This window comes from Arvicanthis niloticus, chromosome 1 (assembly GCF_011762505.2).
Source record: "Arvicanthis niloticus isolate mArvNil1 chromosome 1, mArvNil1.pat.X, whole genome shotgun sequence".
NCBI lineage: Eukaryota > Metazoa > Chordata > Mammalia > Rodentia > Muridae > Arvicanthis > Arvicanthis niloticus.
In genome coordinates this window covers 37,231,578-37,245,957 of record NC_047658.1, presented here as the reverse complement: position 1 = coordinate 37,245,957, position 14,380 = coordinate 37,231,578, and the positions used below count along the sequence as shown (strand labels likewise).

The window sequence follows — 14,380 nt, the reverse complement described above, 5'->3', positions numbered from 1 at the left end:
TGAGCAATGAAAACACCTGGCCAACAGCTCATGGGCATGCTCTGCTGTGGCGGGCCAAAGAGGAAAACCCTGCTTGCCAAGGTTCCCTGTCTCAACCTCCAGAGACAATCCCAAGCTTCCCCCAGTCCCTCCTCGTGTCAGGAAACAGCAGGCCTGTAGCAAGGTGCAGAACTGTGCAGAAGCCCTGCCAATGCTCAACAGATACGGATCCCAAAGGTCTGGAGGAAGGCCAGCGGTGTGGGCCGACATCCTTTAACATACTCACACACACTTGTGAGGTAACCCATCTGGAGAATCCTAGGTCTCCACTGCTCCTTTATTTGGTCAACCTACAGCCATCTCTTCCATGATGGCAGGTGAGTGGCGAATCTGAAGCTGGCTGGCAGGACATCGTCAGTGATACCTGGTGGTTTTAGCACTTGCCCTCCAGTGCCCACCTGTGTGAGGCTGCTAAGGTTCCAGCCCAAGGAGGGTTCCTGTTACCACAGGGCAGACTCAGAGAGCCACTGTCCAAACTGGAAATGAGAGGCCCACAGCGCGTGTACTGCCCAGCTGACAAATGAGGCACACCAAGTGCTTTTGATCATGACTTCAGGTTTATTAGCAGTATGCACGAAGTCTTCCTAGGGTCAGCTGCATGCAACACACAGGTTACTCCTCGAGTACAGTAATCCTAAATCTTTAGTTACTGTGTGGTAAGGCTTCTTAAGTCACAGTGTATTCTTCAAGGCCTGAGCCAAAAAAAAAAAAAAAAAAAAAAAAAAAGAGGCTGCCAGACAAAATGACGTCAGTTAACATCGATCTCTGATGCGCTGAGCCAGCCACTGCGCTCCTTGGTCCGTGACACACTCACACTGTTCTGTGAGTGATGGCCAAGCAGCTCACTTGACAAGTAATTTGCACTCTTGCTGGTCCCTTCTGGAAGAGCAGAGGTGGGGTTTTTCTGGTGTGGGCTTCCTTTGTTGGGGACAGGGGTGTGTGTGTGTGTGTGTGTGTGTGTGTGTGTGTGTGTGTGTGTCTACATATGTGTAGGTAGAGTCTGGTTGTTGTTGTTTAAATAGGAACATTTCCCATGCCTCTGCCTTTGTTCCTGGCAGGATGTTGCCCCCTAACAGGAAGCCCTGTGATTGAGGAGTCAGTCAAGGTACGGATGCTCAGAGAAATTCACAGGATCTCGGGGGACTCAGAACAGGCTAAGACAGGAGAAGCAGAAGTGGTCACAGATCATCGGGAAACCGAAACATCCAGAGAATGGCTTGCCAAGGTCAAAGTCCAAACAGTATTATTTGCTAAATAAATATGGAGTTTTGACATCGTGACCATGATTTTTTATTTAACTCGGGAGCATCCCCTCGCTGCGTCAATACTTACAATCAATCACACGTTCCCACACTCGACAAAAGCCTCAGCCTGGGAGCCAGGTTGCCCCTGCTCCTGTGCAGAGGAGGCGAGGCCAGCATATGGGACCTCTAGGACGCCACTGGACCCCAGGTGTCCCAGCCAAAGGCAGAAAAGGCTGCAGCTGCATCACAGAGGGCTCCCTTCACAGCCACATGGATGGATGGACGGGGCGGGCACCACATTCACATTCCATAGCCTCAGGGAGTAGAGACACAGCACACCACACAGAACTACCTGTGAGCACCCTTCATCAGCCTCGATGAGAATGTGGCAGAAGACTGGTAAGGTTTACAAAGGATTGTCCTGCAACTCTCCTTCAGTAAGGATATACCTCTTTTTTTCCCCTTCTTTTCTTTTTTGGCAAAACCCCAAACAAAACTAAAACAAAACCAAACAAACAAACAAAAAACCCAAACCAATCCAACAACAACAAAAAATACTAGGTGACAAGGACACACCCTTCCTTCCTTCGGGGGAGCCAGAGTTCTTGGTTGGGCTGCTGCAGGGTCAGGGGTCAGAGGTCAGGGCTTTGTCCCAGCTTCTGGCTCCTCCGGGCCCAGGAGGGTCTGCCTGGTGTCCCTGCTCCATGGTGAGACTGGGTGTACCTAGATGTACAGCGGGGTCTCCTGGCCTGTGAGGAGCCTGAACATAGCTGCAGGCATGGTCTTCATGTGAATCTGTAAACAGAGAGGGAAGGCTGAGCCGGCCACCATGCCCAGTCTCTGAGAGGCTCTGAGAGTGGGCAGGCTGGGGTGGAGGGGTGGGCTCCTCTCTGTTACCAAGTTTCATACTTTTTACTCTCATCTCAAGCTGACACCCAAAGAATGAGACATTAGACTTCTGATAGTGACTGGACACAGGCCCTCCCCCCTGCCCCTTCTCCAAGGACTGCAAGAAGCACACTTCCAAGAGGGGAACACACTGACTCTGGATGATGCAAGAATGTGGGGCCAGCTTTGAGAGCAGAAGAGACAAGGTGTCCCTCAGTTAATATATGACTCTCAACAGCCCAATTACCCTTGCTGGCTCTCTCTGCGTGGGCCGGGCATACCATGGGCTAACCATGGGACTGTGGTAGGATGACCCTGAGCCTCTGGAAACAAGCAGGAGGGAGCTTTGATCTCGCCTTTCCCTCTCCCCATAATGTGGCTGCGCTCCTCGGCTCGCTCCAGCTGTGCTGTGCCCTAGAAGCTGCCGGGGTCTCGGCTGCCTCCAGGTCCGTTCTGGCCCATGCAGGTCAAATGTGCAGATGATTGCTTTGTTCTTACTTTAGCTGCTCCACAAGCCCAGGACAGCCTTTCTTTCCCTCAGAACCTTCATTCTCCGTAATTCTTCAATTAAAACCTATCCCACCCACAACCCACGAGGGCATCTCAGAACAGTGACTCACTCTCCAGATGTGCTTGGGGGTTGGTGGAAAATGCAGGCAGACGTTTTAGTCTCCCAGCTGGGTGGGCGCAGCCTTGGCCTGCAGGCTGAAGGGAGTCTGCCACTCTTCCTGTCTCTGCTGTTTCCTTAGTTATCAATTAATCTCGGGCCTGAGGTAGTGGAATAATTTCCTGGGGTCCCTGGCCCACTCCCCCACAGGATTGATTTCTTTAGGTGTGAGACTGATTACTCCCATGAGGGCAGTCATTTCTGAATGTCTACTTAAGAAAATTGGATTTCTCCTTTCTTGGAAGCCATTAGTTAGAAGCAGCCAATGACCCCCTCCTGTCCCCTCCTTGAAAGTCAGCCATGACTGCTGCCAGTTCTAGGAATGCACCTCTTCCCCCCAAAACCTGCCCTGGTATCTTAAAAGATGCTGACTTTGTCAACGTGGCCTCAAGAGAAGTGATTTAAGGAGCATGAACCAGGATCCCCTGAGGAAATAGCAACTCACACACCCTTCCATGCCCACAGGAACTGGGAGCCCTGACCATTGCCCTGAATGTGCACCAGGTGGCCACCAGAGGGAGTCTGGCCGCCTTGCAGTGACCACAGCAGAATACCAGAAAAAAGATCTGCTGCTGTGCCTCTCCAGCTCAGCCTCCCTCTCTGTGCCAGCACCCACACTTTCCCAGAGACCACCCCACCACAGTTCCCACTCCCACACTCACACCCACACCCACATACTCATGGGAATTTGGACTGCCATGCACACACTCACACTCGGATGTATATACATCATGAACATACACGTCCCCTGAAATTTCTAAATGCATCCCCACACGTACACACATGCACGCATGCGCGCGCGCGCGCACGCGCACACGCACACACACACACACACACACACGCACACACACACACACACACACACACACACACTTTCATACCACAAACCTCACCCATACTGGGTAAGCCTCCTCTCTGTGCACTGTGGCATCACCCAAGCTAGCCTCCCTCACACTTTGCGCTATGATGCTCACCTCTGGAATCCTTGTGTCAGCTATACACTCCATGGACACCCCATGCCATTCTCTTGCTAGCACGCAAATGACCCAAGAAGGGCTGAACTAGGGGATGGTTGCAAACTAGTGAACCAGGAAAAGAAAAGCAGCCTGACCCTGGGCCTAGAGTAGCACTGATAACATACCAGCTATGAGCTGACCAGAACCTCCTGGCATAGGAAGCTGCTCAGAAATGGTGCTGGGAGCTGTGCCCGGAGGCCTCTGCCCTGAGATACCAGAGAGTCTGAGAGCACCACCTCCCACTGTGCTCACCCTATTCATAGACACTGTGAGATGGGGACACAGTCTGCTGCTCAGCTGACATCCAGGGACCACTGGAGAACAGCTGGCTCACAAGTCAAAGTGGGGCACACCCATGAACCATCACGTGGAGGTGAGCCCAAGGTCCCACATGCTCAGGTTGCTGTGAAATGGGCTGCTTTCATCAGAAGGACCAGTGGCTTTTCCAAGCACATTACATGGCTCCCAGGGTTAGCTAGGCAGAGAAACAGGAGCCCAAACACCCCTGGACTTCAGGGGCAGACCAGCAGTCTTACCTCTCCCACTGAGTTAGACAGAGCCTGGACTATCTTCTCATGGGCTGTGGCTACCACACTCTGTCCGTTGATCTCGATGATACGGTGGCCGACTCGGACACCACCTCGCTCTGCAATACCCCCTCTCATGAGGCTGCAGATCTACGGGGACAGGTGAAGTCAGCATATACATTCCCACGCACCCTGAAGACATTCCATGTCCCACAGATGGGGAAAGAGAAACAACTGTTGCAGAAGATCCCAGCATTTCAGTCCCTGACTTGTGGGCAAGGACAACTGTGAGTTAGAATGCAGTTTTAAGAAGAGCCAGCACCACTGTGTGAGCGTCAGACCTCCAAGGTAGAGCAGAAAGCTTCTTCCTGGGGCTGCCTACAGTGAGACTCTCTCCACCAGCCACGCCCTGGTGTTCTTCCTAAGGAAGACAGTCCATACCTCCCTTACCCACCTCATAGAGACTGAGATGATAAACTCTTAAGGCACAAATGGAGTTTGGGAAAGTGACACTGAGCCAGAAAGCTGTGTCCATTCGCTCACAGAACTCACTGAAAACCAAGGCATTAGGAAAATGGCATCCAGAGAGGCCAGGGAGAGGAGGGGGAATGTTATGCACAGGGAAGAAAGGCACTGGGCCTCATGCATCCTAGGAAGCCAGGTTAACAAAGAACAGCCTAGAGAAGCTTCAAGAGAAGCTATAATCAGACTAGGACCTAGGGGTCTCTCATCACCCTATCCCCACCCCCAGACACCTTGGCCTGCATGAGTGAGCTTCCAGGAACCCCTCTGCTCTTCACCCAGGCATCCGGGGACAGTCCTCCTGCACATCCTTTCCTGGCTATTCTTGGTTGTCAACTTGACTACATCTGAAAGGAACTAAAACTCAAGTGGCTGGGTACGCCTGTCAGGGATTTTTTTTTTTTCTTGATTGAATCATTTGAATTGGGAAGACCTAGCCTAAAACCAGATCTTTTGATGGGGGAAGATCGCCTTAAATCTGAGCCACACCTTCTGGTGGCAGCCTCTAGAAAAGGCATGGAAGAAGGAAGCTTGCTCTCTGCCTGCTTGCCCTCACTCTCGCTGCCAAGTTTCTTCACTGGGATTAGATTCTACTTCTGCATGATTCCAGGATTCTGGTATAAGTTGAAGACCAGTTGAGACATCCAGCATCGAGGACCAAACAAGTACTGGATTCTTGAAATTTCCATCGAGAGGTAGCCATTGTTGGAATAGTCAGACCATAAGCTGTCAGCCACTCTAATAAATACATGCATATATATGTGTGTGCATACTAATTAGAATATATTATAACTATATATAACTATATACACACACATATATATGTATATATAATCAGTTCTGTTTCTCTAGAGAACCCAGCCTAATACATCTCCCCAGTGTTGCTCCAGTACTCAGCCTGGGTCACACCTCACTGGCTGGGTCTGAAGTCAGGAAGTCTGGTCCAGAGGTATCAATACTCCCCTGCCAAGTTGGAGAGTCCAGATGGGCTGACCCAGGACCCCTGGTGCCTCCCGGCCTATATCTCATATGAAAGCTTCTGTTGACATTGACCGGACTCTATAGGTACTAATATCTCATGGTTTTATGACACTTTACACGTCTTGAGACTTAAGGGTAGGAAACAATGACACAGGGTCAAGCACCCTAAAAGATCAGATGCCCACAGAAAACATGGGTGTGGGTGGTGGGAGGAGCCAGGCAGGAAAGTCATGGCTGTAGTCCTCATTTACAGATGATCTTGCCTTAGTGACAACTCTCCTTGGGACTCTGGGGTGAGCCCCAAGCGCCACTCAGAAATGTGCATACTGTTTGGTAATGGCTCACTGTGTATCAGAGCGCTAGGTTCAGGGGTTCCTCATCTAACCTCATCCACCTCCACAGTCCACGCTCATCTCCCTCATCGCCCACATAACCAAAGCTTAAGTCTACGGCCACAGGCTGCCTCTGGCAGTCCCGTGCCTCTTGTAACCATTTCTTTTGTGAGTTTTGCTTACTTCCCATAGCAGGGTGAGTGGGGATGTGATCTCCATAGGTTGACCCTCTCAATACTCAGGATCCTTCCCATCCTGGACGGAGGCATGTGCCCTGGCTGGGACATGAAAGAATACTAATGTCACAGCCCAGGGACACTGCCTGTGTCGGGTCACCAGGAATCACCAGTTGAGTCCAATTACCATTCTAGAGCCCAGACACTAACTGATGAGGATCCAGCAGAGGTGTCAGAGCACAAGGGGGGCAGCTGTGCTTGAGGTCACCACTGCCCAGGAAGCTGAGGCCAGCTCTGTCCCACCAGGGCTCTTCTCACCAGACTGCCTACCTACTATACGTAAGCACTGAACATTGATTTGAGTCTTTCTCCAAAGTGAAATAAGGATATTTTGTGATAGCTGCAACAGGTTTTTTTTTTTTTTTTTTTTTTTTTTAGATCTTGAGCAAAGTGTTGCAGGGTGGTCTGAGGATGCTACTTTGTTTCAATTCTCTTTGGCCACTAACATTTGGAAATTAGAGAAAAAGAACAAAGGGGAAAGAAGGCAAGAGTGAAGCTAGTGCCTTAGTAGGGCGTCTGCTGCGGGGTAGACTCAGGCTGTGGATTGCAAGGCGCTGGGAATATGGGAGCAGGGAAGGGGAACAGAAGATGCCTGAGGGAGCTGTCACGTATATGGTTGCTGTTGGCCCTCCAAAAGGAGCCCCCTTTACCCCCCCCCCCAACGCTGCAGGGGCCTCTGCATGTTCTAACTGCTCAGTGTGCACTCTAGGGAGTCTCCAAGCTGAAAAATCCTTGACTTCTTGGGAGATATCATGGGAAGAGAAAGGGGGAAATCCATATGGAAATAGCCTTAATTGGGTCATCTGGGGCCTGTCTGGAAACTAATGCATTCTACTTGGAGTGCAATGAGGCTGCAAATGGAAAAAGCACTTATGCAAAACCAGCTCTGAGGTAGGCAGGCTTCTCCAGGAGACTCAGAGTGCATAAGTGGGGGTGGGGGGCACTATGCTCCATGCTCAGTTGGGGAGGCTGGCCTTACAGGCCTCTGAAATCTTAAGTCCTAGATAGAAACACATTAGTACTCCTGTACCATGTGTCCCTAAATCTGTTCGTGCCCTCCACTGATACCCCGATACCCACTCACAGCCTAAGCAGGGCCCTCATGATGTTTGGATCATTTCTTAGCCACGAACACTGAGGAAGTGGGACTCAGTGGCAGGTATGGCTGGGTGCCTCATGGATATCCCAGAGTTCCAGTCTTACTTGACTGGGTCCTCAACATCACCTCCAACTAAGATCCTAAGCAAGGTCCAGTCTTACCTTATAAAACCCGCTCCTACATGCTCATGACCTTTGGAGGCTAACAACAATTTGTACTCAAATTTATACATTTCTTCCATCACCTCCAAACTCTTCAGAGCCAGGCTTCTGAACCCTGCAGCCCCAATTCCAACACTCACACCTCACTGTCCTCAACTGGCTACCCTCCATCCCACAGGCCTCCTCTGGGAGGAGAATGTTGCAGGCCCTTTAGGCCTCCAGTCCTCATCTCCAACCCCAGCCCCTACCAACATACACACCTTGCCTTCTGCTCTATCCTCTGAGGAAGGGGCTCATGTCCCACCTGGCTTGCTACAGGGTCTTCCTTCTCTCCCTACTAATCTTAATTTAGTTCCCATAAACTCAATCCAGTCCCTTCCCCCTACTTCTTAGCACATGCTCCTCTCCAGCTCCACGGTGCACAGTCATCTTTGCAGGCTATGTGACCTACACAAAAAACAACCTGGACCTGGTCTGAGACCCCACAGGAAACAGTGAAGACAATTCTCTCATTGGTGGTTGTCTTTCTAGGATACTCCCCTGGTGCTTTTCTTCATGGCTGTTGGAGAGCGTCCACATCACCCTCTCTTCCTTACAAACTCTGCCTCTCTCTGTAGCACTCAGAGCTGGTTTAAGCAAATAGGGCTACGGCCCCTTCTATACTTATTCAGTGGTAGTAGTGGGGCCCTTCAGGACCTTTGCAGGAGAGAAACCAAGGAGCCCCAGTTCATGCTGGCTAAACAGGTCAGAGAAGGTAGCGCCCAACGGAAGAACTTATGCTTAGGATAAGCCAAGCAGGTAGATGCTTGGCCCAGCATCCCTTCCTCAAGAAAGGCCTCCAGTGTCCTTAATGCCTACTGCAGAGCCTGGCACCGAGCAGATAGTTTACACATGTCTGCTGGATGGATGAACAAATGTCCTGAATGAATGAAACAAAGAATAGATAAAGATGGCGTTTGTTGAGCGCAGTACGTGTGATGCCAGCATGTGGCTGGCTGTCCAGGCTACAATGGCTAGCAAGCCTTGCCATGCCTCCTTGAAAGTAAGCACTCAATGAGAATAATCCTGGGTTCGGGGGAATGGTCTGGGTTTAAGGAATCCTAGCCACACCCTGGCCCTCCCTGTCTGCCTTGGCCAGCATGCCCCGTCCAGATCAATTGGGTCTGGATGTCGGCCTGGAGAGCTCTCAGTAGACAGAGTAGCACCTCAGCCTTCAGTGACCAGTCCCTACATATGGAGTGGGTAGCCCAGGTGGGGAGGGTGGGGGTGGACTCACGATTCCATTCTGCACGCTGAAGCCCAGCTGGTACTTGAGGTCTGGACGTTTGATGAGGACTGTGGTGACCGGGGGACAGCTGACAATGTTGAGCTTCACCTGTGTTTGGTTCTTCAGGCCCTGCAGAACAGAGAGGCAAGTCACTAGCTGGGCCCTAGTTTTCTCTGGGAGAGCATGAAGAAAAGCTGGGGGGCAGAATAGTCAGCAGAAGAAATAGAAGGCCAGGTAGTCAGAAAGAAATCCAGCCTCCCAATACCCTGTCCACATAACAGCCCAGCGCTTAGACTGCCATGACTAAGCATCTAGGATTGCCTCCTGTAGGGTAACCTCGGAATATCCCAGGCATAGCAGACTGAGTCATTACTCTACTTACAAGGTCCTCAGCATCTTGCCTGGAGTGAGAGGACATCTCCTTCCCCTGTGCTGGGGAAGCTTGAGTCTTTCCCTGACTTCAGGTATGTGCTAGTCTTAGGACCCTTCACTGGGAAAGTCTCTCTGGGCTTTAGTGTCAAGTGAGGGCTATGGACCCACCTTGATGATGCCCTGGCAGGTAGCAAGGGGCAGTCCCACCAGGCTGGTGCCGTTGATGGACATGATCTGGTCCCCAATGCTCAGCTTCCCTGAGCGAGCTGCTGGGCCGCCGTTCATCATGTTCGCCAGGATCACAGTGGGCAGGATGGAGCCCCAGCCTGATTCCACGACCACCACACCCAGAATCTCACCCTTGTGCTTCTCCAGCTGCAGCTGCAGGAGAAGGGACAGTGTGAGAGGGCCCACTGTGGCCAAGCACGGGGAAAGACTGGATGGGACTTGGTCCCATGGTTCCTGTTCTGCTCTCAGGCAGAGGCCTGTTTACCTCGGCTAGGAAAGGTTTGGGCCTGAGAGGAGGACCCTTCCTCTGGACCCACTCACCCTGCTCTGGCTTCCAACGGTATCCAGGACTCAGGAGCATTCTGGGAAATGAGAAGTACAGAGTCCCTTCTCCTGCCAGGCTCAGCACGGATCCCAGGATACAAGGTTAGCTCCAAGGCCCTGGAGCTCTCCCACTACCAAACCTTATGAACCTCTCTAGAGCCTAGTCCATGGTCTTGCCTTTACTCTCATCTTGAAAGTCCTATATTTTTCTTTGCTTTAATAAAAAGCTATCTGCCACACCTCCAAGAAGCCAGGATCAGGCTTGCACTGAACAATGATCCAGGCTAATTTATTCACTCACCCCTCTAACAGACACATACAAGCACCCATTCATTAATTCCACCAGGAACACATGCATTCATTCCAAAGCTCCCCTCCCTGCCCCCAAAAGCTTCTGGGATCTGCTAGGGCAGAACTTCCCTGCCAGCGCACCCAAGCTCCCTATTTTAAAGATGCCTCCCACGAGCTTTTCAGAAATATCTCCTAGTGCTAAGCCCAGTGAATGGAGACAACAACATTAAAAGGCACATTTCCAGGGTTATTAAGACTGACGGAAATCTTTGTCTCTGTAGCAAGGATCTCATCTCATATCTAAGTGCGTATCTCCAACACAGGAAAAAGATGCCCCCAGGGTCCCTTGTGCTGGACACAATGGTGTAAGGACTGGAAGCGTTGTGCTCATCCTTGCCTGGTGAGCTGAGATGGGGGAAGCACTGAGATAGCCCCTACATCCAAGCTGCCTAGCCCATCTCTTGAGGGGGTTCATTTTGGAGAGCAGGGTCGAACAGAGAAAGTTTTGGAGGCCCCAGTCGATGTGGCTTACCTCCTTGCAGTTCTCCGAGTTTGAGAAGTGGATAAGGTCGTCATTATACATCTCCTGGGTATTTATGATGTCGCTATACTCCTTCTGGCTCAGGTCTTCAGGGTTGATGCCATTGGCCCTCAGGAACTCCTGGTAGGCCACACTGAAGGCCTGCCCAATTGACTGGGCTATCAGCTGGGCCTGTGGGAAGGAAGAAAGGCGTGCTAGAACACAGCACAGACACACAGGCTCTACTAGGGGCCCATAAGCCTTCAAAGGAGTCCTCATTTGAGGAGTGACTCTGAGCTCTAGGATGGTGAAAGCTGCCTGCCACTCACATCCTGACTTGGGCCACCATGATGAGCCTCTCTACTGTCCCTATTACTTCATGTTCAGACACTGGGACAAAGCAAGGTTTTTATAAAATCACAGAAAATTGTGAAGTGGAAGTATCTGCTAAATATCAGACTTCATTGCTTTAATTAGAAGCTGAAATATATTTTCATTTTACTTATTTTATTATAAAAACAAAAATAGAGCCGAGGTCCCACTCCCAACCCCAGAAGTGTCACATATATGGTCAGCTGTCTATTCTATCCTTCCAGAATTACAAAACCCAAATAGATGGAGACTGGTGTGTATACCGCATTGCTATAGTATAGAAGAGTGTGCCAAGCTGAGGGTCACGAGAGGCGTGGACCTGTGACCCAGAACAGACTGCATGCCACTGGGGGCATTACTTCTTTCTATGCCAGCAGAAGAAGACTATGAAGGCCTGGACACTGATGGACAGGACAGGGCCTTCCTGCCTTCAATGTAAGTGGACAGTGGGAGACAAGCTCTAAGGTGGACATCTCCCAGTCCACACCGAGCATGCTCCGAGCTGTGCAGCCTTAGGAAGGTGTGGAACTTTTGGGAACATTTCAGTGCGTAGCAAAACCAACATTCCCCTAACCCACCCTAACCCCCTTGCTGTGTGAGTACCACCCAGTCCAAGTCTTTCCTATGCCCCTCCTCCTCAACACCTGCCACTGAGGGGCTCTGAAGGGTAACCCTGAAAAACCTCGGTTCGGTATGATCTGAGAACGGAGGGGCTGGCTTCAGTTCTTTTCTCCTCCTGTACAATATGTGATTTAAGTGCTTCCCAATGAATAAGCGCATATAAAATCAAGATGGACTGGATCACATCTCAGGTCCATTGCTTTAAATACGGACTGATTCTAAGCTGAACTGCCTGGCCAAATCAGGCCCTCAACAGCCCACAATGTTCTTGCACGTTAGCAGTAGGTGGATGTGGTAGCCCATCAACCACTAGGTGGCGCTGCTGGCTCAGATAAGGAAAGAAACTGATGCATTTGAGGGCAGCAAAGTGGGGACTGTGAAAACCACAAGGAAGGGAAGGGCTTAGAGAAGGGCCACAGATTGGAGGGGCTGCCCTGTCTAACTGTCATCTCAGTGCTCCAGCCACCAAGCCCTTATGTCTCCACCTGGGAAGGGCGGAATGACTATATCAGACGTTTTTTACCACGAAAGCTCCAGACTGGGTTCTTCCAAGCCCAGTTTCCATCCTCCAACCTACTCTTCTTGCTATATATATATCTTGTATGCCTCCTCTTCCTACCCCAATGGAAATGCCTGAGACTTAAGTCAGCTACACGCATTAGAACAATCACCCTCTTCAAAAATAATCCATGGAGCTAAGGAGTTTGCACTTCTTGCTGTCGCTTGCTTTCTCCCCTTGCTGTCCCCACATCCCCTGCTGCCTTCCACCCTAACCCTTGCCCTTGTGTCCTTGTTTCCCTCCTGCTGGGACAGGATCCCACTCTAAGGGATCTGAGGCACAACTCCAGCCCATCCGACAGGGGTCCCTTGCTTGTTCCAGCTCACAGCCAGGCCTGTGGGCACAGGCTGCTAAAGACCACAGATAACCTGAGGGGTAGGTGCAGGGGCCTTGGTGCCTGGTGGCCTCCTACAGGTGGGCTCAAGGTCCTAGAGCAGTCGGGAGGAGATCATTCCTAGCATTGCTCTCCCTGGCTCTGTCACCTCCATAGCAACATCTACTCTTGCTTTATCCCCAGAGCACTTTCTACCTTACAGAGGGCTACCCAGGACTCAGCAGGACTGGGCTGCCATCATGTCCTCTCTCTGAGCAGCTGCTCTGGGGTGCCTGACATCAATGGAGTAGTTTCCCCTTACTCCTTCATGTCTATGGAACTTGGGTTCTACCCTCACTATGCCCCAAAGATGTCTGTACCAGCTGAACCTGGGCTCCTCATATTCTTTGCTCCTCCCCAACCTTCACATGAGCTTCACTTGCTGTCTCTGGTTTGCTCTCCTCTCCCCGTCACTTGACATCTACCGCACTGGCTCTCTAAGACATCCCCAAACTCCCAACCACACAAGCATGCCTGTCCACCTGTCCATAGCTCTCCGTGTAAAGGTGGGAAGTGGAAGGACCGTGCACAGACTGGTAGGTCTGTACAGAAATACTGGTCTGTATTATAAAACACCCCCTTGCTCCAAAGCACTTTCCACTGGTGCCTTAGAAAAAAAGATGACAGTCCTCACATGCTGTTTTGAACCTTGTTATCAGATAAAGATTCTATACCGGGTTTCAAATCATGAAATGAATGGCTCCTACACTGATGCATGTGAGTCCTCCTGTGGCCAGGCATGCCTTAGCCTCTTGGGAGATTGCTGATGCCACAATATTGCCACCATTGACAAAAGCTTGGGGTGGCCTCTTCACAGAAGGAATAGGTCAACAGAGAAACAATAACAGCCCAACTGCAGTCTTTCAGGAAGGCTTGGGGAAGGTCAGCCTTCAAGGACCTCAATCAAGACCCCACCCCCATGTGAAGGTCACCTCTAGTTTTGTTTTTGTTATTAGAAACAAGTATTTCTTTTCCTTCCTTCCATTCCCCTTTCCTTCTATCCTTCCTTCCTCTTCTTCCTTCTTTTGGCAGTTCTGGCTGGCAGACATGAACCCACTGCCTCAGCTTCTGAGGACCTAGGATTACAAGCTAGGATCTCTTAATGGATCCATGGTATTTAAAATTTCAAAAAAAAAAATAAAGTTGTAACTTGTTACATAGTAACAATGTTACATGGCAAAATGACACAGCAAAGGCAGAGCCTACCCAGCCTTGGAGCAGGTGCATCTTTCTGTGCAACCTTGGCATGCACGGTGCATTTTAATAACAGAAAACTTAGGCAAAGATGAACTTCATTTAAGGCGAGAAGCTGTACAGAACAACTTCTTTAGTAAGACAGTTGCTACGCATTTAACAGCTCTGGAAGCACCTCTCTACGAAGGGAAATAAAACTGTTCACTCAATTCAGAGGTGCAAGTGTGAGGTGGGGCACTTGTTCCTCTCCTGGGTTGCCCACTGGGTAGACTCTAGAGCTGAGCGGCTTGCTGGCTATTGGGAGAGGGGCCAGCTTCCTTCACCCATGTCCTAGCCTTTACTTACATCCTCCGACTCGAACACGTGGCAGATCATCTTGTACTGCTTCTTCCCCTCCTGGGCCCCAGGCGTGGTCTCGATGCAGTCCTGAGAGGCTGACCTGGGCATGCGGCGCCTAGCCATCAGAACCACAATGTTCCCGATGTCTGCAATGTAGGAGATGGTACGCAAGGCATGGTCCATCATGGTTTCCTGGGAGGAGGAGAGG

At 50.7% G+C, this 14,380-nt stretch overlaps 1 protein-coding gene across 6 annotated transcripts in view; it reads right to left on the bottom strand.

The window, feature by feature from the left end:
- Positions 1-574: 574 nt before the first annotated feature.
- The window catches only part of Apba2 (amyloid beta precursor protein binding family A member 2), a 232,012-nt gene continuing 218,206 nt past the window's right edge, over positions 575-14,380 (bottom strand). For all 6 annotated transcript variants that reach the window (XM_034521728.2, XM_034521720.2, XM_076935320.1 and 3 more), the window contains 6 exons: positions 14,179-14,364; positions 10,727-10,906; positions 9,520-9,732; positions 8,989-9,108; positions 4,391-4,531; positions 575-2,078 (listed from right to left, as the gene is read on the bottom strand). In XM_034521728.2, coding sequence (XP_034377619.1) covers positions 2,007-2,078; positions 4,391-4,531; positions 8,989-9,108; positions 9,520-9,732; positions 10,727-10,906; positions 14,179-14,364 — 912 coding nt within the window. In that variant the 3' untranslated portion in view covers positions 575-2,006. The remainder of the gene's footprint in view (positions 2,079-4,390; positions 4,532-8,988; positions 9,109-9,519; positions 9,733-10,726; positions 10,907-14,178; positions 14,365-14,380) is intronic.